Source organism: Elephas maximus, chromosome 22, assembly GCF_024166365.1.
Source record: "Elephas maximus indicus isolate mEleMax1 chromosome 22, mEleMax1 primary haplotype, whole genome shotgun sequence".
NCBI classification, from domain to species: domain Eukaryota; kingdom Metazoa; phylum Chordata; class Mammalia; order Proboscidea; family Elephantidae; genus Elephas; species Elephas maximus.
Window position 1 is genome coordinate 8509563 of NC_064840.1, and position 27301 is coordinate 8536863.

Here is a 27301-nt window from a genome sequence, read left to right on the forward strand (position 1 = left end):
AGAGACACCAGTACCAATTCCATCCCTGGTGCAGTCCATGACGTGGAGTGTGTGTAAATAACCGTGTGTATTTTGTTTTCTACCACATAATCCATCCAGCTCTCCTTTTTATCTCAGTACGGACAATCTCTGCATTCTTGCTAAGAGTGTGAGGCTTATCAGAGTATGTTTCTATACCCAGGCTCTTCTAGGTTCTTTGAGGTTTTTTTTATTTACTTTCTTCTCCCTCCCATCCATATAACTTAGTTGAGTGATGATAAGTCTGTCCAGAAAACGATGATAGACATGTTTCAGGATCCTTGGACTTGGTTGAAGGATCAGGGCTAGTGACAAAATGAAATTGCAGTTGTCTACTTTTGTTATTTGGGCTGAACTTCATTCTAGAAATATTTGTTGGGTGCCCAAGGCAGTCCCTTGCCTTACCCTCCCCATTCCCCATGATTCTCACCCCCTGAGGCAACCACTTTAAACTCGCTAGATCTTTCTTCCAGTATTTACCTCCATATTTCCAAATAGCAAGCCTAAGCTGCTGTTCTTCATTTCTTTTTTCTGTTTAGACATTGTATATTTGTTTATTTTCTACTACAGACCATGAAGATTTAATACTGTATATCTCCTGTTTTCCCTTTTGCTTTCTTCATCTTTACAATTTTAATTGTCATAGTTTTTTTTTAAGTTACTACCATTTATCCTATTATGCCCATGTAAATATTGTTCACCGTCGAGCCAAATACGATACTATGACTTTGTTTCCTTTCTTGCACAGTTTGTTTTCTGGAGTTAACAGTTGCCTCACTTTTGCTTGCTTAGTTTTCTGAGCAATCTCTACAACAGGATTGAATCCTCCTTCCAGCTCCACATTCACATTCACCAGGTACAAGCCAGTTTTGTGTGAGACCTCTCTCCTGGTCTCTTCCTGGCCTCCTTTCTGTTCTGCCTTCTGGACTCCTTCACCCGTTCGAGAGCAGCATCCTGGGATTGCCTTCCTCCGCCATCTGGAGGTTCCCTTTACCTCTGTCTTGTGTTGGATTCTCTCCTTGATCTCATATCAGTTTTAGGGAGGCAGTGGTGGCTTACTCTTTCACTTTGGTGGGTGACATCCTCTAAACCTTGTATGTCTGACCCTGTGTTTGTCGTACCTCACCTTTACTTGATGGTGTAGAACTCTAGTGTGGGAACCACATTTCTGCAGAAATCGGGAGGCATTGCCCCACTGTCTTTTGCCTTCCAGAGACGAAGGCCGTTTTGTTTTCATCCTTCAGTGAATCAATTTCTGTTTGAACGTTGGCAGGAAGATTTCTTCAGCTCTAATTTTCCAACATTTTCGGTGAGGAGCCTTGCAGGGAGTCCGTGGTGTCCATCGTGCCAAGTGCTCGCATGAGCCCTTTGAGCTGGAGATCTGTGTCCTTCAGTTTTGAGGAATTTTCTTGACTTAATGTCCTAATTTCCTCCCCTTCTGGTCTTAATCTTCTAACTTTCTTTTCTGTTTTCCACCTAGTTGTCTTTTTGCTCTGTTTTCTGAGTTTTCCTCCACAGCCCTTCATTGCACCCACACGTGAAGTTTTCACGTGTGCTCTTACCAGGTCAGGCCATGCGAAATTGCAGTGTATGTTGCTGAAAGACAGTCATGTGATCCAACCTAGTATTTTTAATTTTATAAGTTGTATTTTTTCTCTGAGTTTGTGCCAGGTGGCCTGCTCTTGTTTTCTTGTGTCCAGAGATTATTCTACCTGTGAATGGTAAGGATACTTCTGTGTGTTTCTTCTCCTACGTGGTCCCTGTTTCCATCTGTTGGATTAGTGGTCTTCACAGGAGACTCACGATGGACAGAAGTCAATGCTTCCCTGCCCACACCCTCTGAAAGTGAGGCCCCGGGAGGTGATGGGAAGCACTGTGCACATGCGGGGAGCCTAATGCTGTGGACACAGTGGTTGAGTGGTCTGTGCAGGTCGTCTCTAGGAGAATTGCTGACGTCATTGTCTTTAGGTCTTGTACCGATATCACTGCTTGGCCTGGGCTCGCTCTCTTCAGAGTTGTCTTTGGCAAGCAGCTTTGGTTAGAAGCCCCCTCACCCCCCTACTTGAGGGTCCCAGCCAGAGTTCTTCTGGTGAAAACCCTTCCATCAAGGGAGCTGGAGAGAAAGGAGGGCTTTGCCATGGAGTGTCCTTGGTCCCCGGGCCTGGAAGACAGTTTTCCACTTTTTGGCTTCAGAGTTCCTGCAGCTGGTTCCGCAGACCTTTGTAACCAGCCTGCCTCCCCTACGCCATGTGCAGGCTGTCCCATCCCTGATGGACGGTGTGGTCTGGTCACATGGCCACTGTGGTCTGTCAGGCAGTGTGGGGACTTCTGAAGCTATTTGAGGATCCGTGCTCTCATCCAAGGAAAAGGTCTATTCAATGTGGGGGCCAAAACGGCAATAGTAAAGAGTGAAAAGCAAAACACATCTGTGGAAGTAAGTGTATTTTATCCTATGTTGGCAAAATCCCTAATGTACTTGAGCTTAGAATGAAGCAAATGTTGCATTTTGGGGTCATGATTTTTCTGAACGAATTTTGTGATAGCATTGTACAGCATCCTCATTTTTCTGCAGTAAGATTGTAAGAGGGCCAGCCATTTGGGGGAAAATATTGGAGGGATTAGTTAGATTAAAGGATGCTGTTGGAAAAACCTAATTTGTTATCTTTTTTTTTTTTTTAATTGTGGTAGAAGTATATATAACAAAACATTTGCTGTTTCAACCATTTTTACTTACACAAATCAGTGATGTTAATTACATACATTATGTCGTACAACCATCACCACTGTCCGTTTCCAAATTTTTCCATCACCCTTAACAGAAACTCAGTGCCCCCTAAGCAGTGATTCCGTCCTTCCCTCTCCCTCCCACCCCTGAGAAGCACTAATAAACTTTGGTCTCTGTACATGTGCGTGTTCTAGATAGTTCATGTAAGTGGGATCATATAACATTTGTCCTTTTGTAACTATTTTCACTCAGCATTGTGTTTTCAAGGTCCATCCATGTCATAGCATGTATTAGAACTTCACTTTTCTTTGTGGCTCATTTTCTGTTGTATTTATGTACCACATTTTGTTTATCCGTTCATCTGTTGATGGACATTTAGGCTGTTGCTACCTTTTGGCTATTGTGAATAGTGTTGCAGTGAACATTGGTGTACAAGTATCTGTTTGCATTCCTGCTTTGAGTTCTTTTGGGTATATACCTAGGAGTAGATTGCTTGGATCATATGATCTGTTTAATTTTTGAGGAACTACCAAACTGTTTTCCACAGTGGCTGCACCATTTTATTTTACATTTCTACCAGCAATGGAGGAATGTTTCAGTTTCCCCACATCCTTGCTGATATTAGCCATCCTAATGGGAGTGAGGAGCCCTGATGATGCAGTGGTTAAGAGCTCGTTTGTTAACCAAAAGGTCAGCAGTTCGAATCCACCAGCCACTCCTTGGAAACCCTGTGGGGCAGTTCTACTCCGTCCTATAGGGTTTCCATGAGTTGGAATTGACGACTTGATGGCAGTGGGAGTGAAGGGGGCGTCTCATTGTGGTTTTGATTTGTATCTGCCTAATAAACTCATGATGTTAAGCATGTGCTCGTTGGCCATTTGTGTGTTTTCTTTGATGAAATGTCTGTTTAGGTCTTTTACCCATTTTTTAAATTGGGCTGTTTGTTAAGTTCTAGGATGTATCTTTTGAAGCATCTGTTTTTGTCTGCATCCTTGTTCATTTTCTCTTCTTCTGTTACCTAATTGTCCAGTCATCATTTTTTAGTGGCTATGGGTATTATTCAGTTTTCCAACATTATTTGTTCCAAGTTTATAAAATCCTGGTGCCATCATGAGACTGTTACATTTACACTATCTGAAATTTACGTCCAAGAATTTGTGAGTATCTGTGTAAAAATTTTGTGCAGACCCAAGGAGATGGCTTGAAGGGGCTAGTTCTACAAAAGCGTCCGGTTTATTATTGACTGGTGTTGGGCTTTGACTCGTACTTCCTCACGCCAACCACCTGCTGACCTGCAAGGACTCCGATGACATTAGATAGCACAGGTTCTTACCCATTGTCTCAGCTTGCCTCGCTGTTTCTATTCCTGCTCCACTGACTGGAAAAATGAAAGTGCGGATGCTAGTGATGCCAGGCAAAGGCCTGACATTGATACCCCGGGAGGAAGTTAGGAATCACTAGTCTGGCCCAGAGCAGTGACCCCAAGTTTCAGTTGGATGCTGAGTGGCATTTCAGCCAGTTGACTGGATTCAGTTCTAAGAGTACGACAGAAGAAAAGTACAAGTTGACAGAAGCCCACAGTCAGACAGTGAGTCCACAGGTGAGGGGCTGCTGGAGGAGTCTGTGTTCTGTTCTGCTTTTGGTAGACAGAACCTCTCCAGCTCTCTGCTTAGGATCCAGGTAGAACACCCAGGAATGAGGTCAGGAGAAAATGCCCATGGGCCAGAAAGCGTGATGAAGGGACAGGTTGCGAGATGCCCCTGCAGTTGTTCTGACTGAGCCACTCTCTCGGGGGATTTATCTGCAGGAAATAAGCAGCTAGGTGTGCACTGATGCACAGAGAGAAATGTTCATACAGAGAGAAATGTGCATCGGTAGTATACCAGATGGAAAAGCAAGCTGTTTAACCACATTGCATGTGATCCTGTCTTTGTTTTTAAAAAAAAAAAAAAGCCAGGTAGGGAGACCTACGTATAAAACGTGGTTTTCTCTTGCGACCGTCTGAAAGTTTTTCAGGCATATCTTAGTCTTTATAATTGGTAGATGAAACTACCCCTGTTTGGAGAAGAGAGCTTTTAAACACCTGCCGTTTTCTTGAGGGCAATGGGGGCTTGAATGCTTCAGAGCTCTGTCCCGTTCTCGAACGCTGAGCGCCTGGGATTTGGGGGCCTTTGGGCTCCGCACTGTCTCACCGCACATTGTTTCCTCGTCCCTGCAGACTGCAATAAGGTCACTGATCAGTGCCTGTCCTTCTTCAAACGCTGTGGAAATATCTGTCACATTGACCTAAGGTACTGCAAGCAAGTCACCAAGGAAGGCTGTGAGCAGTTCATAGCTGAAATGTCTGTGAGTGTCCAGTTTGGGCAAGTGGAAGAAAAACTCCTGCAAAAACTGAGTTAGTCCAAGGTCAAGTATGTAAATACTGGGCAGGTCGGGGGAGGGAGATGGTGCGGGAGGGGGAAAGACTTTACAAAAAAAGGAGGGATTTTATTTTCATTTGGAACACGGAACAATGAACCACGGGAACGATTCCATTTTGCAAGTCTTGCCAAGGAAAAAGCTGTCCCACCAGCCACTTCTGGAATGAGTGAGCCAGACCCTTTCCTTGGGTCTTTCTGAACCGTGACTGCACTGCTTTCTGGACCATTTCTATGGCGGCCTTGAGCAAGAAGACATTCCCATCGGTGGAGGATGGGCTCTGGAGAACTTGTCTCATTTTAGCATGAGCTTAGGAGTCTTTGGTGGTGGCGTTTGGTTTTCTGTTTTTGGACACCTCATTCCCGACATCTCTGAGGCTCCTGGTGTCCTCGTAAAGTGGACCACACACCACATCTCTGCCGCCGTCTCAACACATTTTTTTGTTTGGTTTTGTTACATCTTACGTTACGCAGAACTATTTTTGTACAAATTGTTTAAAAGTTATTTATGCCAAGGTTTGAATGCATAGCAATGTTTTTATTGTTTGGAGATTGCCAACTTTCATGGTTTCCTCAAGGTAGGAGAGAACTTCACCTGAACTTCATCGACAGACGTCCCGGATCTGACAAAGTGGGCTGGACCTTCCATTCCAGAGCATGTTTAACTGGAGGTTGGGAGTCTGCTTTGGATGGCCAGAAGTTACATAAGCATGTTGTGGAATTATGTAAATTATAGTTGAAGTAAGACACTCTGCCAAGTTTTCTCTGTATAGAGTTCACCTTTTTCTCAAGATTTTAAAATTCGGACTTCAGCCTTTGCACTCAGGAGGGTTTCGCTCCAGCATGAGCTCTTGTACTGTCTAGATATAATTTATACGGTGAATCAAGAAGTAGAATAAATGACCCAACATAGCCTTTCTTTTCCTGTTTTCTCTCCTTTGAAGTGTGAGTTGAGTTCTCGGTTAAGGTTTATAACATGGCCCTTTCCTCATTGTAACAGTACGCATTCCTAAGTGCCATTGTTGTGAGGTGGTGTTTTCCTAGACCTCCCCTGATGCGGTTTTACCTTTGTTGACTTTGTATAAACAGTTGTACAAAAAAATCATTCTTGGACTTGGAGGGTTTCTGTTCTGGGGGTAGACTGTATGTTTAATTGGAAAGCCCCGAGTAGTAGGGTCTCAGCACTGGAATATGTTGTTTTGAGGCGAAACAGTCTATGGTTTTTCATTCACTTGAGAAATGCGGTGGCCCCTGGAACATTTTTTTTCTTTATCCCTTTTTAGAAAGAGACCTTACTATTTGTGGCTCCTGAAGGCAGTGGAAAGAACTGCTCTGACAGCGCCCATGTGTAGGGCTGTAGGGCTCACATACAGACTCCCTCCAGGGGCAGGTGGCTCACACCTGTCCAAAAAACAACTTGCTAGGCCATTTGGCCTTACTCATAGGCTGAAAGGATCCCACTGTGGGAAGAGGGACATTTCCTCAACCTCCCCTGGAGGCTGTGCTCTGGTAGCCTCAGGCTGGGAGGAAGCACTTGATGGTGAGGAAACGTCCCAGATGGGAGACACAAACCAGTGAGAAGTCATTTTAGACCACAGAATTTTTTTTAAAAGATAGTGCCCTGCCACCTGTCATTTTGAAGATGGAAAAAATAACCACCTTCCCTCCCCGGTAATCAATAGCGATGTAAACATTTTGACCTCGTGGGCCAAGCCTTTTCTACTAATGATCATTTCATCATTGCCCCTTTATCCTTTTTGGTTGCCCTAGCCAAAAGGTTTTATTAAAGTAGGATAAAATCCAATCTCTTGTGGATTTAAAGACCCTTTCTTAAGAACTCAGAAGCCTCTGCACCCCAGAATGTAATTGAGGAGACCCACTTGCAGAGTTAAGATTAGTTAACACTCTGGTGTAGTTATAAAAACTTAGCTTATTTTTGCAAGCCTGATCTTTTGACGGAATGTTACCTACAACAGGTAAAGTTTCTCTTTTCTTGGCACCTGAGTTCTTTGAACCTCCAAAGAAGACTGAGTTACTCTGACAATCACAAAGGCCATTGGCTTCCATGGCAAGCACCTTAGGGGAAATCATGGCTTTCAGGTGAACTGTCCTCCTGGTCACCCATTACCAGCAGACGTCGAGCCTTGTTGCAGCTGGGGCTGGCTAAGGGGCGCAGGGCTTGGGGTTAGAAGGCACTTTCTTCCTGTCATGTTTCCCAGAGCACACAACAGATCTCTAAGAGAGGAGGCTAAGAAGGGGCTGAACGCTGACAAGTGGGGCTGAAAGCTGCAACAGGGACACCAGTGGAGCCAAGACACAGACCCCCGTCAGGTTCAGAGGCTGCAGGAGTGCAGTGGCCCCTTCCACCCCAGAACTTCCCCCATGTCACGAACAATCCCGTGAGATGCTGCTGCCTGACAAGCCCACAGTCTCTGCATTAACATTTTACTTCAAAAAATGAGGAGCTTGAGGACAGCCTAAAATAGCTGCTGCCAACAGCTGCTCTGAGCCCACACCCCGGATCCAATGACGTAATGAAAGGCCCGCATCATTAGAAGTGCTTCCTGTGTTAGCCTGCATCTCCTGAGCCAAAGAGGGGAGACACCACACCTTTCTCCAGGGAATTTGGCTCTTTGCAAAGGAAGGTACTTGGCGCATCTAAGAACATCGGAATGCTTTCACTCGGTTTGATTTTACACACCACAGGGAAATCTCTGGAAGCACACCCAACGACTTTGGTAACACCAGTTCCTTCAGGGAGGGGCATTGCTCCCCAAGAACAGCACAAGAGACGGCACTGTGTTCCCTTGTGGACCTTTGGAATTTTATCCATGTGATATATTACCTATTTAAAAGATTAATTTAAAAGGACAGGGCATGCCAGTTATTAAAGAGTGCAGACTGGGGAGAGTGACTGCCTCTGCCAAGTTAAGTTAGGACCATGCACCTCAGTTATTCCAAAGGTCAGGCCACTAAACCAGTTACTTCAAGATGCTACCCAGAAAGCATACCGTGAAGAGTTTTTATACTCTTCAGAAAAACAAGCAACTAAAAAAAACAACAAAAAACCTGTTGCTGCCAAGTCGATTCTGACTCATAGCAACCCTATAGGACAGAGTTGAACTGTCCCATGGTTTCCAAGGAGCACCTGGTGGATTCAACTGCCAACCTTAAGGTTAGCAGCCATAACTCCTAATCACTGCGCCACCAGGGTTTCCAAGCAACTCAGACTATATGTAAATGCAGGAGAAAACATTAAACAAGTGGTTTTAAGCTGAAACTTAAAAGTCTGAATTTTCTAACTTAATTTTAGACAGAACTAGCACCTGCTGCTTGCCTTCTATTTGGGTTTCTTTACTATCACCTGCTGGCCTAGATTTAAAGACTTTCTACCACCAAATTAGCTGTTTTGGGGGGGTTGTGGAATTTTAGAGTTGGTTATCTCAGGGAAGGTGCAGGCAGACAAGCCAAGCGCGCCGTAAAGCTGAGCAGGTGCTGAGCTGCCCCAGCTGCGGTAGGGAAGCAGGGACCTGTTCAAGCCAGTTACAGGCAAGCCCCTTGGCTCTGCAGCAAACAAGAGCCATCTGTTCGGAGGGAGGGCATTTAAATGCCCGCAAGGCCTTGCTTTATAGGATTTGGCCCTCAAAAACAGAAAAGGTAGACTTTTTTTTTTTCATAGTAAGCCAGGCTTTCTGCCCTTAGCACAGGTACAGACCACCTGCCTCCCTGAGCTCAAGACTGTTTTCAGGTTTAGTGGATCGCTGAGTACCGGAGGGCATGTGTGTGAGACCTGATGCAGGGTCAAAAGATAAAAATCAAAAAAAATAAATAAATAAAATAAAATAAAATAAAATAAAAAAATCAACAGGAGGACTCAGCTGAGAAGTTAGGCATGTCTTTAAAGAATGTCTGCCTACTACCAGTGGGACCGAATCCATCTCGACTAAACCCAAAACACCCTGATGTGAACTGGACCTGGAAAACAAATTTCAGGTCCTGAATGACCTGACCAAAGAATCTGTTTGCATAAGCTAATGTCTCAAGATTCTCATCTGCTGTGCGGTATTGAAAGGATTAAGAAAAAAAGTTAAGCAGCAGAGCTAGGTTCAAATTCTGATGAGGTCACTTTGTAACTGAGATTTTTGCCAAGTTCCTTAACTTCTCAGGGCTCAGGTTCCCCATCTGGGAAGACAGGCAGTATCTATCAAGAGTGCTGATTTGGGAGCTGCTGGAGAGAACGATACAGCACCTAGCACAGCGCGTGGTCAGAGTAAACAGGGAGTCAGCTCAGTACCTCTTACTGACGAGGTGGCAGCAGAGGGAGCCCCTGGGGCTGTGGCTCCATGGGGGCATCCCTGAAGGCGATCCCATGTCTTGTGCAGAGGGTGCTAGCCCAGGGCACAGACACCCATTCCTGCTGTAACCAAGTGGATTAGCGACTGACCAAGGCAGTATTCACAAATCTTTTAAAATCTAATTTTATTCCTAAAGTTGAAATTAGCTAGCCAGTAGCACTGAAAATACACTTTCACTATACAAAACCGTGGAAACGAATTACACATTAGTAAAGAATTTAATATGCACACGCACACGCGCGCACACACACACACACACTCCTCTAATGAAAGAAGCTAGATGCAGCCCTTGCTATCAAAAGCTGTACCTGAACAGAAATGGATGTGTTTAGTCTAAGGCCCTGGCAATTGTCTATAGAATGTCATTTGTTCCCAACTATGTTTAAATGCGGGAATAGCAACAATGGAAACTTACATTCATCAAACTTAGCATTTAAAATATACATGACTACTGAAGTGGACATTCAGAGGGCCCGCTGCTCATCAGACACCATGAAGGCTGCTTGTGGGCAGTGATCTCATTCACTCACTCAAAGGGAACATAAGTTTCAAACATCTGAGTTGTCTGAGTTAAAAATAGGATGAAGGGGACATAAGAGAACAGGCGACGTGTTCTCCAGAGAGAGCAGGAGCTGAGATCGATAGGCTGTAGATGGTCTGGCTGCCAGAGTTTGTGACCAGGTGTGGGTGACAAAGCCTGGCCGACGGGGGGCAACTGGGCTTGTCCACGGGCAGGTGGGCTTATGGCGTGGACCAGTATTTCCACAACTCAGGAGGAACCTTTCTGTCCACAATTAGTAGTGAAAATAAAATATCTTCAGCCTCCAAACAGGACGTCCCCAGTCCCTTCCTGTGCACAGTCGCTTCCTGTGCACAGAGGTGTTTGGGCTCCACTCTGAGGGCCCCGGCCTCAGGACTTGAATACATGCACGGCGCGCACCACGTACTGCCGGCAGATGGGACACTCGTTCATGCGCTTGCCGCACTTGGTGCAGGTGACCATGTGCCCGCACTCCAGCAGGACGCAGTCGATGACGGCATCCATGCAGATGCGGCACAGGCTGTCATCCTCCTCGTCCTGCAGCTGCAGCCGCTCACCATCTGGAAGGCAACAGAGAGATGGGACTGCGGCACGGCCACCCGCCATCTGCCAGCGACAGCAGCAGGCCCAGCAGGACCCAGGGTTTGTAAAAGAAACCATCCCAACTTCTCTGCATTCAGTCCCCTCACCTAGAAAAAAACCAAACCCCTTGCCATCGAATCGATTCTGATTCATGGCAACCCTATAGGACAGAGTAAACTGCCCCAGAGTTTCCAAGGAGAGCCTCATGGATTTGAATTGCTGACCTTTTGGTTAGCAGCCATAGTTCTTAACCACTATGCCACCAGGGTTTCCAGTCCCCTCACCCAGAAAGGGCAGTAATAATAATGCCTATACCTCCGAGGGTCTGATGAAGAATTAATGAGAAATGCTTGGCTTAGTGCCACACAGGAAGTATTCAAGCGTTGGCTATTTAACTCTTATACTGCTATGTAATTTAGTTTTTGTTATAAGGATCTGTCATTTCTATAGTGGACATGTTTAAGGCCCTAGGAAAAACAGAAGTAAGGAAACTAGGCTGCCCTGCACATAGGTTGTGGGATCAGAACACTATGAGAGTTTCCAGGTTTGACCTTGCTCTAGCTGTGTGACCGTGGGAGAGCCACAGTCTCCTCAGCCTCATCGCCTCAGGAGTAACAGCGTTCGTTTCCGCACTCGGGGGAGTTAGAAGAATCGTCCAGCAAGTGGCTGACGCTGGGGGAGGCAGCCCGAGCCTCAGAATCGTCTGGAGCCATCTAACTGTGGCATAAAAGGGCAGGGCCAGCCAGGCGCTGAATAAGAAAGGGGATGATTGGTTTATTAAGTCAACTTCCACCTGAGATCTGGCTTACAGCTATGGATGTTGAGGCTTCCCTTTCTACCAACCACAGAGGGGACTCATGGGAGTCATGAATATGGTTAGAACAAGAGGAACTCAAGCTTTATGGGTCGGTGGTCTCTAGCTTGGAGAGAAGAAAACACCTCATAGCTGGCCTTGGCAGGAGATTCTCACCTGGGGTCTAGTTTGTGGCCTATGACTACTCCTTGGGGCCTGGGGGAGAAAGGGTCCATGGGATCCCTTGACAGAAAAGCCAAAGGGGAAGACGCTAAAGGGCTCTTGAGATTAAACCAAAGGTCTTGGCCCTGGTCTCCTTTTCCTCTCTGGAAGGATTCCCTCCAACTCTACAACCTAGGAGCATAATGCAGAGAAGCCAATCTGTCAAGGCGATTAGGTGAGGCTATTTGGGTGAATCTTGGCAGAAGTGGCTTGGAGCCAAAGTCAAACTAGGAAAGATTTCAGCTGTGCTCGAAACAAAATGTGTCCCACCCAAACTTGTAGATAGAACCTGGGTTCAATTAAGCAGTGAGGTAAGGAAGGCACATCTGGCCTCCTGGGGGGTGGGAATGGCCGTGCGTTACCATAGTACACTGTGGCATTTGTTTATTAAATAGAGGATTCTGCCCCTCCCTGCTAGAATGTCATCTCTTTGCCACCAGGATGAAGCCTCTGAGGATTAAGATTCCTGTATCCACCACTGTGGCATCATTTTAAAAACAGGTGTGCCAGAATAGTTGCTGCACGTTCTGGGTAATAAGCCGCTTTATCAACAAGTGCTGTATTACAACCAGCTTTAACAAAAACAGTCATAAAAGTTAATGATGAGAGGACTATTCAGGCATGTAAGATTTGTTGAACACCACTGAATTAGGTTTTCTGGATCATAAATGCTCCATGGCTTGGCCCTGTCACTGGTTGAGGGAGGGTTTCTTCTCCACAGCTTCATGGATGAATAGTTCCGAAGTTCTTGACCTCAGCTCTTCCTACTTACAAAGAAACCTACTGATAACTGATGCTGAGAACTACTTAACATCTTGGCTGTAGGGAATTTTCCCCCTACTGTTAGGATTTGAAAGCAACAATTAAAATAACCAAAGCACTGGCCTGCCAGAGGGGTTAATGAGAAAACGAGCATTTTTCTAAAGACAGGGAATTTCAGTAGGGTTCTACCAAGTAGTTAATTATGGCAAGAAAAACCAGACTGAACAAAGTCTCTGACTCGCTTGCAGCGGTGGTCTCAAAGCCAACATCAGTAATTAATTTACAGCCCAGCTTTTAAAAGCTTAAGGAAGGATACTATAGGGGGAAAAAGAAACCTACATGACTTTTGGTTTTCTTCATTCTCTTTGTATAATCTGTTTACTTTCTCTACCAGCTCCCATTTTTCACAACAGCCGGAATAGCTGACAAAATTCCGAGCCAGAATTTCCTTCAGCTGGCGCACACTCATCCCTTCGACATCTTCAAGGCTTGACAGATCAGACAAAGACGCTCTTGCTCTCTTTCTGGAGAGCCCAGGGGTCTGAAATTACAGATAGTTTCCATTATTCCTATTCCTACAAGTCCAGACCTCCCATAGCAAGGTCAGGGGTCTGTTCCCCTCACTCTTAATCTGTTGCTGGACTCAGACACTCTTCCCAGACTTCCTTCTCATAAGTCCTTGAAGTGTTACAAGGCCCTGAATTCAAACCAGAATGAACAGCCTGAGCTGATCTAGCTAAATCATCTACATGGGCACCTCCCCTCCCTGCCAGGCCGATATGTCAGGGAAACCAGTTTTTATAGGCCGTCTTACCTGCTCATCCAAGTTGTCATCATCATCGTCGTCATCATCATCATCATCGTCGTCGTCGTCTTCGGTATTTGCTGAAGCTAGTTCACTGTGTACCTATATACACAGTGTATCTGATTAGGACAAGAATCATATTTTCTGAACAGTGTCAACCTATTTACCACTAGAGAAGGCCTTTCCATAAGTCCTCCCCAAGATGACCCCAACACCTGGCATCTTCTGTGGATCCAGAATGCTGCTACCCCTCCCTGAGAGCTGGACCCTATGTGATTTCATAAAGAACTTACTTTCCAAGTTACCTCAAAAGCCAACTTCTGTGTGTCTGTGAATGTGTAGAACCTAACCAAAGTATTAACTCCCTGAGGAAGGTCCCATCGTGAAATGCCAAAGCTGTAAGCATACATCTACCACTGGGATAGCACTGCCTCATGTTAGAGGACTTGCAGGTGACTGCTTTGACTGGAGCCTCAACCATACAGATAGACACTAAAGCTCTGACTGGTATCAGCCCAAGTGTGAGGGGCATAGGATTTGAAAGATCTCAGTCCTACTGCATTGTACACAGACGTCCTAATTTCCAAGAATGCTTTCTAGACTTTACTGGTGGCTGATGCTAGCTCAAGTTTTTAAAAATTCCTCAACAATCAGAGGTACTCTCCTTTAGGAAAAGGAGAGATTCCTTAGACTTGAGTCTTTACGTTCTTTCACGTCTCTCCTTTTGACTGTGTTTTGACCATAGCTCTGCAAGAGTCTAGGTCAGTTCCCAGCTACAAATATTCTGCCCCACTGACTCAAGCATTCACACGGTAGCACCCGAGCCACCTCCCAAACGGTCTTCTGGGTAGATGGCAAAAAAGGCAGATGTGTCGATTCTCATTTGGGAAAACAATAAAACTCCTACCTAGACTTACCTAATTTATGGTTATTTGGAAGATAACTAGGCTAAATTTCCCTCTGCTTTTAATAAGCCCTTACACATGGGGTCACCATGAGTTGAAACTGACTTGGTAACATCTGGGTTTTTTTTTTTTTTTTATTCAGGGAAGGAAATTAAATGTGCAAGAATTGTTTAAAAAAAAAAAAGAATTCAGCCCCCTAGAATCACTCCTGTAAACAAATGAATATTAATTACAAGCCCTTGCATGTTGTTCAGTCAGGATGCCCCAGGAAGGCCTCACTGGGGTGATACTCTGCACTGGCACTTCTCGGAAATTAGTAAATAACCTGGATTTCCACTAATTCCTATGGTTCGTTCCCATAACCTAAATTAGAACAATTTTACTGTAGTAAGGCAACTGAGCACTGATACCTATACAAATACCCTACAAACGTTTGTACTCTGCTTTTCAGTCATTATTTCAGTAGTTTGTGTTATTTTAACATATGTTAAAGAGCTTGGCTGCTAACCAAAAGGTTGACAGTTCAAATCTACCTGTCGCTCCTTGGAAACCCTACCGGGCAGTTCTACTCTGTCCTATAGGGTCGCTGTGAGTCAGAACTAACTAGATGGTAACAGATTTGGTTTCAGGTTTTTGGTTATGTTAACAGCCCCAATAAACAGTAGTTATGGGCAAATGCTATCCTATATAAGATACAGAAACCGAGGTAACTAAGGCCAAAGGATTGATGAGCTATTTTTGGACCCTTCAGATAGCCCCTAACTACTGAGACTTCACATCAGAAGAGCCTGCACGTGTGTGTTCAGCAGATGTGGAACCTCTGTTCCCGCTTGTGGTGCTCCTTTATCTGGAGTCATCAAGCCCTGAAGGCTGCACCGTCTGTGGCAGAGTCAGCATGCCAGGCTGCGATGCAGTCACTCCCTTGTACCTGTGCCAGCGCTGAGGTTCGGTCTCCATCCACAACCTCTCCCTGAAATGAAGACATGGTAGCAGAGGGGGCTGTGTAGTTTGAAAACAATGAATGTGTAAAAAAGCTAGAAGTCTGGGACCCTGAAGAATTCAGACTGCTCGTGTCCAAGTCCTCGGAGCCGAGTCCATGATGGCACAGTACCAGATCCACCAAGTCTTCTTTCTCTCGACAAGTATCTGTCGGTATGTTTCTAAGGAGGAGATACTGCCGTAGGTCTTTCACCTTCAGTCGCATTAACTGAGGGCGCTGAAAGGCCGTCTCTTGTAGTAAGTGACAAGTAGAACATCGGCGGAGATTTTCTTGTAAGACTGAACAAAGGGAGCAAAAATCCTTCTTGCAGTCACAACATACATGCTGCAAGAAACAGAGAGAAAAGAAGCATTTACTGAGACTCAGATACAAACAGTTACGAAAGCACTAGTTTTCTTCTTGCTTCTATTAAAATTCCATTTGAGTTCTTCTGAAGCCCTCTCTGGCACTGGACTATTTTCACAGACAGCTTAGTGTTCCAAAAGCCAGGAAAATCACAACAGTCGCTGCTGAGGCTCTTTGGGTTCACAGAAGTTCAAATACAGCACTTTAAGAAAAACATACACTCTTGTGTTAATGAATTAAAACCTTTCCACCCCCTAGTGCAAACATGTAATTAGCAGAACAGAGCTGACTTAAACCACACTGAGCAGAAAGCACAAGCACAAACTCTCTTCCTATGTGAACAATGTTCCCCACTGAAAGAGGAAGAAATAACCATGACAGAAGGAAAAATAAGGGCAATTGATATCTCAAGGTCAATCCAAGAAAACGAAGGACCCCACTAACACAGGCGTCCACACCCTCCATAGCCTCACTCACTGCCAGAGCCAGTCTGCTCATGAGGCTTACGGAGTGTTCCGTGGTGCGGCCACTTCTGCTTCAGGCATTGTTCCCACAAGCTAACACTTGTTTCCTTAAGTGTATCAGAAGGAATGAATTGATGATCGAGTAGAAAGAACTACTTCCTGGGGAAAGTAACTGTTTTAAACTAAGTATTTTATGTTGACTCTATAAACAGTATTTGTCTTATTATACTCATTGCTTCATTTGAGAGTTAAGAATATGATTAGGGATGAATTTTTTGCAAAATTGAGGTCCAAGTTACACTAAAGCATCTCTGAAATAAACAATCTAAGTAAATCTCTTGCTTCAAAAAATAAGCATCATCAAATTGACAATAGCAACTTGAAAGGTTCAATAGGAAGCTTAGGGGGCAGTGAGTTCATGTTAGTGGGTGAGAAACAATTCAGAAAAGGAGGGTGAGAATGGCTGCACAACTCGAAGAATGTAATCAGTGTCACTGAACTGTACACGCAGAAACTGTCGAATTTTGGTGTATGTTTTGCTGTGTGCATCCTCTACAACAACAAGAAGAATCAAGAAGAATCAAATAGTGAAACCTGGCCAGAGTTCGGCAGAAAGGACGCCTGATGGAACACTGTCCCATCAGAATACAGTCCCTTTGTAAAAAGAAACGAAGACTAGCTATTCAAAATAACCTACAGCGGGAACTCTCACCAGGGGTCTTGTATGTAACGGTAACGCATCCAACTCACCTTTTTTCTGAAGACGGAAAATGAGAGTCCACAGGCTTTGCAAACGATATTAGGCCCTTCTGCGGCTGCTGGTGGGTAGGAGAAATCAGGGTTTGGCGTAAATCTGAACGGGCCAGTGCCTCCTGCAAATCCTGCCGGCTGGCCCCTGACAGCTCCAGTTCCCATGACCTCATTCAGCAGCCCGCAGCATGAAGCCCACATGGACGTGGCGCCCGCCTAAAGAGGAACACAGCAGGACCACAGCTTAAACCTCAGTAACTCCTGGGCTCTGATCCACAGGGGCTGCCATTCTGGAGAGACGTGGGCCCTAAATACAACACGGTCCCAATTTTGTAAAAGACAAAATATGCACAGACACAAACAAGAGCATAGAAAAAGCAACTGGATACAAGTATGTCCCATGCAATATCTGGGATATACTAAAAACTTACTTGTTGTTTATCTGAAATTCAATTTAACTGGATGTCCTGTGTTTTATCTGACAGCCTCAGGCTGGTGGCTACCATATAGCATAGCTCTAGAGCCTGGGCCACATTCTCCCAGCTGTCACTTAGCAGAAAGAACAGAAATTCAAATTATTACTTAATTTCATTAAACCTCTCTTCTCTCTCTCATTTGTAGCTGGGTATAATAAACTATGGCATATATAAATAAGACATTTATTATTAAGAAAATGGCTAAACATCAAAATATCAAATAAAACAATCTCTAGATTTAATTTTTTTTTTTTTTTTTTTTGCCTTTTATTTTCCTGTGGTTTTGTCTACTTCCTAAATTCTTTACAAAGAATATATAAATTTGACATCAAGGAAACTATCATTTTAAAAAGCAGTTATCCTACCTTTTCAAACTGAAAATACTAAATATGTAACTGTAATGACTCACTACAGGATGATCTCCCGAGGCGTGAGGGCTGTTTGTCACTCCATTAACTGGCCCCAGAACTAATGAACGGTCTTGTTTTCTCTTCTCGTCTCTGAGCAGCACTGCTCTCACTATACTCACTGTGGCAACTTGTCTCTTTCCTGAAGACTCAGAAACTCCATAAACAAACTTGTTAGAAGTATGTCTAAAAGAATAGAGACTTTCAGTGGGGACCAAGGCCTTTTCCGATGCTTAAAGTATAAAAGCTATGATGTTTGGAGCCAAGAGGCTTTTGCCCTCGTCCTGATTCCTAAACGTATTCTGTAACCTAGATCATGCGATAGATACGGCATCCCGGACAGGTGAGGCATCATCAGTTACCATGGCAGCACGTAACAGTAAGGCGGCTCCATGTGCTTTATTATCTGAGTCCGTCAAAATGTATACAGTTTGCCTGACAAGCTCTTTAACAATCGGAAAAGGCTATTTGGAATGCTCAAGAAGGACGAGGCTATTCTTCCTGCTACCCACAAGTATTGTTATATTAAGTATAGAGAAAGGAGACAGTAGAGCAATAAGAAACCACAGGACAAGGTTCAAACAGTCTTAAGTACCAGGGTCACTGATACAAATATTATATGGCGTTACACCCTGTAATTCTCAATAGTGATGCCTTTAAAATTCAGGTAAAATTAATAGCCTGCTACAGGAAAAATCCGAACTTACCAACAATTAATTTTAGGCAATTGATCTTTTACCAAAAGATTCAGCTGCTGTCTTTTAAACAGTGAGCTCTCTTAAAACCACCAAAAATACTGTGTTTTAAAAATTCAATTTGCACATAACTTTTTTTTTGGGGGGGTGGAGGGCGTAAACCCCTCACCTGCAGAACGTACCACAAGGAGAGACTTCTCTTCATTCACGGAGCTTGAAGCCATCACGGTTGAGGAGCTTGAGTTTCCTACTCACCTAGCTACTAGGCAATTAAACAACTAGGTTAGCTTTATCCCCTGCGACTTTTGTGTGATGTTTGTCTCCCGACGTGGAGTGAAAGTTCCTTCCTTCTCCCATAGCATCTAGTTTGGCCACCATATCACTGACAAGTGAATAACTGTGTAAAAGGTTTCTTTATATTACCTCCCTAAAGGCAGTTTAACATTGTTTAAATTTTGCATGCTACTTAGAAAGTTCAAATTGTGTCTTATTGGTAAAGAATAATCAAGGTAAAAATGATTCTGACCTAGCAGGCCCGAAATCTCAAAAAATACTCCCTTTAAAAACAGCTCTGCACACACTGCCCTTTCTACCAGAGCCAGCATTTTACAATGATCAGAAAGCAGGATACACATTCTGAAACCACGGTCATGATTATTATCGTTACAATTCTAGGCTGAAAGGTATTTTCTTCAACCACAGCTCTGGTGGTGAAGGGAACAGAAGGGTTTGTTTTGAGAAAATAGGTGGAATCTCTGTGGACATCAGTACTGGGGGGTAACAATTTTGCCCCACTCCTCATGTTTCTATAAAACTAAAAACCAAACCCGTTGCCGTAGAGTCCAACTCACAGCGGCCCTATAGGAGAGAGTAGAACTGCCCCATAGGGTTTCCAAGGCTGTCTTCTTTACGGAAGCAGACTCCCACATCTTTCTCCCAGGGAGTGGCTGGAGGGTTCAAACCGGCGACCTTTTGGTTAGTGCCAAGCACTTAACCACTGCACCACCTGGGCTCCTGTTTCTAAAAAAAGGGGGGGAGGGGAGGGATTTCCTTTTCATTTCCCAGAAGGGAAAATAATAAAAGAACATTTCTTCTTTCTGCCCTCTCATTATTAAAAAACAAAAACAAACAAAAATGCACAGACTCCTTGATCTAGCAGTTCTACTGGAGGCTTTTCCAAAAGGACTATTCCTAAAAGTGAGCACCACCTTGACACTAAAGTCAGAGGAGAACATCAAAAGAAAACCACAGGCCAACCTGACTGACCAACCTAGATGCAACCATTAACAAACCAAATTCAATGGTGACTTCAAATAATAACTGAACAAGTAGGATTTATCCCAGAAATGCAAGAATATTGGTTATAGTTCTTAACTAAAAAAACAAAAACAAAAAACCCAAGCTACCTTCTAAAACAACAGTGTGTTGCTATAATCCAATATTAGGTACGACCCAGACAGATATTATTGTTGTCAGCCAAAAACCATAGCAGAGGAAAAGAGGAAGAAACAAAATATGTAGGTTTCACCCTTGCTAGATCTGTGAGGAACCTTGGTGGCGCAGTGGCTGAGCACTCGGCTGCTAACGGAAGGGTGAGCAGCTCGCATCCACCAGTCTGGGGGAGAAAGATCTGGCAATCTGCTCCCGAAAAGACTACAGCCTAGGAAACCTTATGGGGCAGTTCTACTCTGTCTCATGGGGTCGCTGTGAGTTGAAATCGACTCAATGGCACACAATAACAACAGGATCTGTGAATTTAAATTTGGACAAAATCTGCCAACAAGAGAATAAATCCTCCTAGCAGCATAGCGGGGGTGAGTCTACCTGTGTTATCCTGAGAGTAGCATCTGCAAAACTCCAGCCCTCTTCAAAGTTTACAAATTTACAACAGTCAAAGCCCCAGTAACCCGTTTTATTTGAAGTACCTTGCTTTCCCATCTGGTATATTTTAAAAACTTAATTTCTGTTTCACTTTCCCAGTGTGGAAATGAAAGTGAACCCTTTAGTGCGTGTACCCCCCAAACTTCTTTGGAGCAGGCATTTTTAGTTCTGTGCCACAGTGGCTGCCTGCATTGCCCCTTGCTAAGGAACTGCCTAGGCCTATGAAACTGCCTTTAAGCAGTGGTTCCCAACCCTGGCTGGCAGCTGGGCTCACCAGGGGAGCCATAAAAAATGCTGATACTGGGCCCACTCCCAGAGATGCTGATTTCACTGGTCCAGGGTATGGTCTGAGCATCAGAATTTTTTTTAAAACCCCCTAGGTGGTCCGTGGCTAGGAACCCCTGCTCAGTCTAAGACTTCTCCCTCCTGCTGACGTTTTTGCAGCTCAAGACTCTCCTCAGCAGACTCCTGAAGGACCCGTGGTTACTTCTGAAGCCTCTAGAGTTCTGTGACCGACACCTCGGCCATGTGCGCCTCAAGATTTGTCCACGTTTTCTTCTCTGCAGTAGTGGGATATGCCTGTAGTGTTTCCTTTCCCTCTACAGCCTCCCCTAATCCCTTCACAAGCTTTGCCTGGCTGGCTGAGTTTTAACAATTTCATCTGATCCTTAAATTAGTTCCTTTCCTTTTCACCACACACTGGTCTGGAACTGTCTGCTGGAATCTGGTGCCTTCCTTCATTTTATTTGCTCTTTTGCCCAAGCTTTTTTTTTCCCTAACTTACTCCTCTAAATGTTTTCTTGCTGGGAATCTCCAAGGCTGAGACAAAGTCAATGATTTCTGGTCTGTCAGTAGCAGCCATTGCTCACACTCTGTTTGTCCTTCGCTTGCAAGGTGAAGAAATCCCACCGAGAAAACAAATTCTCCCAGGCTTGAGTTCCATCTATATGGCTCTCCGTTAATCCATTTCATCTTTCTGTACTTTCAAGTCCCAATTTCATAAATTTCTTCTGCATGTCGCCTCCGGGCACAGGTATCCCTACATACAACTGTCACCTGACGTTCACTAATAATGCTTGAAGTGCTCTCTACTGATCTTCCCCCTTTCAAATCTGTCCGAATTTTCTGTAACTACCTGACATAATGGTCCCAGTTTTCAAGCAACAGAATCTATAAAAGTAATTACGGAACTATTTCAGAGAGCGTTTTCCAACAGTTCATTGGATCTGGGCTCTCAAAGTGTGTAGGAGTGTGAGGCGGACATGCCAATTTATTCTCTGGGCTCTAGACTCTTTCTTGGAGCCATTACTTTCTCTTATCTGAAAGGGGAATAACCAAATACTTCTCTTTCTGGATCCTCCCTTTCAGTTTTAGAGACTTAAGTTCATTTTCTTTTCATTTCTGTCTTCCCCACCTTCTCAGAACTTCCCCAGTTCAATCAGCCACCGCTCTTTTAATTTTCTTTTATTCACTCACCACGTCCATCTTGATAGTAAGATTGAAGCATTATTTTCCAAGCCATTCCATTTCTAGATTTTCTGAGTAAACCGTACTCCTAGGCAGACAGCATACCAGACACAGCACTTCAGGTTTTGAATTTGCAGTAAACTCACTGAGTTGTTTCTCTGCCTCTACTCTAAAAAGGTATACTCCTTATTAAGGGTCCCCATTCATCTTTTATATGTTCATTAAAAAAAAAAAAAAAAGATCCACCATCCATCTGTGAGTGAAGCCAAAGTCTGGATCTCTGAAATACAAAGCCATGATCTGGGCTTATGTAGCGGGAGCCCTGGTAGTGCAGTGGTTGAGAGCTCAGCTGCTAACCAAAGGGTCGGTAGTTCAAATCTACCAGCCACTCCTTGGAAACCCTATGGGACAGTTCTGCTCTGTCCTACAGGGTCACCATGAGTCAGAATCAACTCGAGGGCAATGGTTTTTGGTTTGGGCTTATGTAATTAACAATCCAGATATTACTCAGGACTGTGGTTGACAGTGTAACTCCACAGGCTAAACCACGTGAATCCAAGAAGTTAGAAAGAACCGTAAGCTGTAAAGACAGTTACCTTCCCTCCCGTGACCTACGTAGAGAATAATGGAACGAGGCAGCCACCTACTTGTGCCTGGCAGCAAACCAGCTCCCAGTTCAGGGAGTTCAGCTGTGTTTGCAGTTTATTTTCTAGCCACCAGTGACTACTGAAAATAAGACTTTGCCTGATAATCTAACCCCTTTCTGACACATCCCCTCAGGTCAAAACTACTCCTGAATACAGCAGCCATGGATCATTAAATCCTTGTCTACTAAGGTCGGACTGGTTTGCATCATTTAAAAACCAGCCATCCTATTAAAAACTTACATGGCCCACAGTAAGAAATTCAGCTTTGAAGCCCCGGTCTGGACTGCCCCATCACCTAGATCTCCTTATGCTATTCTGGTATCCACTGCCAGTCCTTGTCTCTTTTTCAAGATTCAAAGCTAGTACACCAAGATGTTTGGATTTTAGAAGGATGATGACACTTTCTTCCCACTCCCAATTTGGAGCTAATTGAGAAATAAGGCAGACAAATGGAAATTAAAATGTATATATTTTTTTACTGATAACATCAATTAGAGAACAAGACTTAGCTCTGCAGCCAACTAGTCCTGGCAGTATGCCACCTAGTCACAGCACAGGTGACCGGTGCAGCTTACCACCTCACTGATAAGACCAGAAGGCATCCTCCTGTGGGAAGACAGATCTGAGAAGGTCCCAGAAAGCACTGAGTCAAGATGCTTAGTTTCTTTTCTGAAACTCACCAACATAAAGTCCCTCTTCTTCCTCTGGTAGCAGACAAGTTAGAAGTGTTCCTCCCATACTGTTCCTCTTGGGGAATGACTTAGAAATTCTCACCCTTCTGTAGGAGCTTAAGAGTAGTGGAGGGCAATGTTATCTCCAAGTTTCCACAGTCTGTGTGACAACAGGGTGACAGTCCCCACTATGTGACACCTATTTCCACTACTACAACAAACCACCAATTTTATAAGCATGCCTTCAGGCTCCTCAGTCAGAGTCAGACAACTTAAGCCTTCTCTGCGTCATCATTTCAGTCCACAAACGCAAGAGGAAATGTGTTGTTTCTCTGCCAAGAGCAGCAGCCCAGCCCGGTTTCTGGCAGAGTGCCAGAGCTCTCAAATGGCGTCAAGGTTCAGCTGTCTTAGAAAGTGCATGTGTATATATATGAACTAATGTGCTTTTACAATCCCTATGAGGGCAAAATACTTCAAAATGCTAAATTTAAAGAAAGAATGCTTACTACAAAGGTTGAATCCTATTCTAAATGACATCAAGGTATGATCCCTTTGACTGACTCCACCAAATATAGTATTAACCAACCAGACTAGAGTGAAGAATAAGAAAAGCTATGTTGGTTTCTGTAAAGATTAAATGACAGCCAAGGGAGACAGAAAACAGTAGAAATGGATGGGTTTGAAAGCAGCAGAGAACTAATGATCTAAGTCAGTTGCTTTTGATTAAACTAGGTAAATGGCAGTAATAATAAATGCCACCTCTTAAGGTGTCTACGAGGAGCCCCAGTGGCTCAGTGGCTAAGTTCTTTGCTGCTAACCAGAAGGTTGGCGGATCGTTCCACGAGAAAGCTGTGGCAGTCTACTTCTGTAAAGATTACAGCCTTGGAAACTCTACGGGGCAATTCTACTCTGTTCTGTAGGGTCACTATGAGTCAGAATTGACTCAGTGGCAATGGGTTTGGTTTTATTACCTGTATTTACAGTTACCCATTTATTATAATCAGAAAGGATAAAAGCAAAGAAGAGATGCATCAGGTAAAATCTGGTAGAGTTCCCAGCATGGGACTTCCATTGTCCCCAGGGATGTGCCGATCCGTCCCCTGATCCAGGAGGCCCCAAAGAATGCTCCAAGGTCTGAGAACCCCTAGTCATTGGGACTTCAATGAATATGCATGATTTGGGCCTTAATGCATAGTTATGATCGATCCAATCAATGAATATGCATGGCCGACTGCATCATGCCTCCTCTATTCCTGAAGTTAGTTCACCAGGTGTGGGACCTGTGTAGTCCCTCCTTGCCTGACAATTCTGGAAAATAAAGGCACCTTGATTGCTTGGGTTATTTTCTGAAACCAGAGTCAAAGGCGCAAACGAAGTTATTTGTCCTACGCCAGGGAACGCTACTTTCTTAATGAACAAGTATCTGACCATACACCAGGAAGGAGAAAATTCTACATCCTAAAATGTCTATCATTTTGATATTAAGCAGCTTGCAAAAAAAGATGTTGTTTATATTATTTTTAGGCAAGACATCTGGCCAAAGTGATTGATAGATTTTTAAAATAATATGTGCTGTAGATCATAAATGTTACCTTACGTATGTTTGTATTTTTGTTTTCTTTTTTTTAAACAGTACATTTAATTTCCTCACCTTTCACTAGAAAAAAAGGAAATTACATTCAGTAGATTACTTTCTCCTTGATACCTCATTCTGAGCTTGGAAGAATGAACATGACTAGCACACTTAAGAAAAAAAAAAAGACCAAACCAAACCCACTGCTAACAAGTTGATTCCAACCCATAGTGACCCCATAGGACAGAGTAGAACTGCCCTATAGGGTTTCCAAGGAGCACCTGGTGGATTCAAACTGCCGACCTTTTGGTTAGCAGCCGAGCTGTTAACCACTGCGCTAACAGGGCTCTGAACACTTAAGAGTGAGATCAATATAAATATGGAGAAACAGGAAGGAGGATTAAATCAAATTACTAACACGGGACACCAATTTGGATTTTCTTAAAAAATTCTTTATGGGGAGTTAATTAGGTGTTACTCTTAGACGTTACTTAGACCCAGTTACTCCCTGAGTTTTTGTTTGAGAGGTAAAACTTATTTCAACATGTTTCTAAACAAAGAAATTAAAGGGAGAAAGTAAATATCTACTCCTCACATAGTATACTAAAATTAGCTGCTCCTGGCTTTGAGTGAAGCTGTACTTATCTAATTGCCTAGCTTTTAAAGTAATTTTAATTCCACTGAAAGAAGTACTGCTTATGTGAACATTCACACATTAGAATTCCTGTTACAGCAGGAATCAGTGACTCTGAACAGATGAGCACACCCACAATCAAAACAATTTCATTATCAATCAATATAAAATTAAATAATAATTTAACAGCTTGGATTCCTAAATTTTGTGAATCCAGTTTCACAAAAATATAAATGAAAAGAAGCATCTTCCTGTCATCTTTCAATAAATGATGTCTTTATAAACCTGCATTTTGCTTCAGAAAATATACACGTGTTATGTTTCCAACTGCCACTGAAACTTGCTTCTAAAATTCCAACTCAGAAAGCCGTGTCTTCCATCCACTTTAGTTCAAAAACACTTGTTTTTAAAGCTCTTGATTAAAAATGGACCTGTCCCTAATTCTCTCCTTCCACATCTCATTCCTTGAAGGGCCAGGAAATTAAAACGAATAAAGATAATAACATTCTTTGAGGCTTTATATATAGGCTAAAGATCCCTGCTTTGTTTTGGGGGTCTTAACACAGCAAGATGATGGTTTTCAAGAAATAAAGCTAGTTGTAAATATTTTAATAGGTATTCTGAGTTGAAATAATACTTTATAACTAAACTAGGAGGCTAAAAAGTCTTACAATATTGTCACACTTCAAGGCACGATTCAAAAGTTACCTATTCCAAAAATCTTCCTTGCTTCCTGCAGCCCTGACTATCCTTTCTTTCTCCTGAGGATTTTGCATTTTATTGATACGTACATCACTTTCTGCCTTGTACTGTGGTTACTTGTGAAGGTCTCATCTCTTCAGAATGGCAAACTCCTGAAGAGTGAGGGCTGCATTTGAAATTAACTTCCACTCATCATGCTCCCTCTCAGCTGGCACACAGTAAATGTTCAACAAAATATTTACTAGATATAGTTGTCCAGAAGCCTAACATTTCTCTAGCCACGTCGCGCTCCGTTTCAGCCTTCCAACAGTAGACCTTCGACGCTTCCTCAAGGTAGAGTTTTTATTTAGCAGTTCACTTTGCTGTTTCCATTACCCACATCGAGCACACCTCTCCACTGAGATTAATGAAGTCGTGTGTCTGAAAGAGTACCACCACCTTATGACTCACCCCACTTGGGTTGAGTTCAGCAAATGAATCAATATACCTGCACTGATGGCAATATACCTGCACTGATGGTTGTACACCGAGATCCTCAGAACTCTTAGCCACCAAGTCGAGAGAACCTTCCCCTCACCTTTTGTTAAACTTCTCACTTGGTGACGCTCCCACGCGCTTACACCCACCTTGGAGAACTCAAGCTGCCAAATTACTTGCTGCGCACCTAGTGGTGATGGAGACGCATCTAGTCTGCTAGCGCTGTAGGTTACGGCCACCACGTTAGGTCTAAGAAGAAAGCTTCAGAGTGGGACCCCCACCCCGAGGCATCTCCGACCTGTGAGCCTGACCCCAGCCTCCCGTCTCCCCACACCACCACTCTTCCCTTGGGTCCTGCAGTCCCCATCCTGCCCCAGTCCCGCCGTGCCCCCGACATGTGGGTTAGTTCAAGGACTCGGGGCGGGAGAGGGCACGCTGCAGGCAAAGGCGCGGAGGCCGAGGCGAGCTTTAGTGGCTGTGCCCCAGGCTCCCCAAGGAGCCGCCCGGGCCCGGGCAGAGGGGGGCCCCGGCACGAGGGCGAGGGGCGCCGGCCTCGTCCCCCGCTCGGGATCTCTGACTGGAGGCGCTGGGGGCGCTCGAGAGGGTCAGGAAGCCCAGGATCTCAGCCCTGGGCGCTCAGGGCCCCAGACGCCGGCCGGGGAGACCCGAGGCGGAGCTCTCCGAGGTGCCGGCCGGCGGGGTAGCCGCTAAGGCCGAAAGAAAGCCCTTCGGGCGGGCCCCGGCGGGACAAGAGAGGCGAGGAGGGTCTGCCCAGATCCGCCGGCCCCTCACCTTCATGGCCGCGACCGCCTCGACTCGGTCGGCTCTGCCCGGGAGCTCAGCACCATAGCAGCTCCTCGCACGCCCGACCTCCTTCCTTCTGGGCGGCGACTACGGCGCCTCTCGCGGCGACCGAGCGTCCGGACGTAAGGGGCGTGGCCACGCTCGCCGCGCGCCCCCGGGAAGAGCGCCGAGCGGCGGCCGAGT

The 27301-nt window shown here is 44.5% G+C and overlaps 2 protein-coding genes across 20 annotated transcripts in view; one reads left to right on the forward strand and one right to left on the reverse strand.

Annotated features, from left to right (window-relative positions):
* Nucleotides 1-5853, forward strand: part of KDM2B (lysine demethylase 2B) — a 154767-nt gene extending 148914 nt beyond the window's left edge. For all 19 annotated transcript variants that reach the window (XM_049865302.1, XM_049865294.1, XM_049865295.1 and 16 more), the window contains one exon: nucleotides 4962-5853. In XM_049865302.1, the coding sequence (XP_049721259.1) occupies nucleotides 4962-5143 (182 nt within the window). In that variant the 3' untranslated portion in view covers nucleotides 5144-5853. The remainder of the gene's footprint in view (nucleotides 1-4961) is intronic.
* Nucleotides 5854-9622: 3769 nt separating this feature from the next.
* On the reverse strand, nucleotides 9623-27216 carry RNF34 (ring finger protein 34). The gene is made up of 6 exons (XM_049866241.1): nucleotides 27107-27216; nucleotides 16685-16900; nucleotides 15054-15449; nucleotides 13230-13322; nucleotides 12755-12956; nucleotides 9623-10616 (listed from the first exon to the last, which is right to left on the reverse strand). The coding sequence occupies exons 1-6, from the start codon at nucleotides 27110-27112 to the stop codon at nucleotides 10426-10428; spliced, it is 1104 nt and encodes a 367-aa protein (XP_049722198.1). The 5' UTR covers nucleotides 27113-27216; the 3' UTR covers nucleotides 9623-10425.
* Nucleotides 27217-27301: the final 85 nt, after the last annotated feature.

Excerpts from the sequence above, each read along its gene's own strand:
- RNF34 (XM_049866241.1), bottom strand. Across the intron at positions 15,450-16,684 it reads TTTCCGTCTTCAGAAAAAAG|CATGTATGTTGTGACTGCAA; the intron begins GTGAGTTGGATG and ends TGTTTCTTGCAG. Across the intron at positions 13,323-15,053 it reads GAACCTCAGCGCTGGCACAG|GTACACAGTGAACTAGCTTC; the intron begins GTACAAGGGAGT and ends CTGTGTATATAG.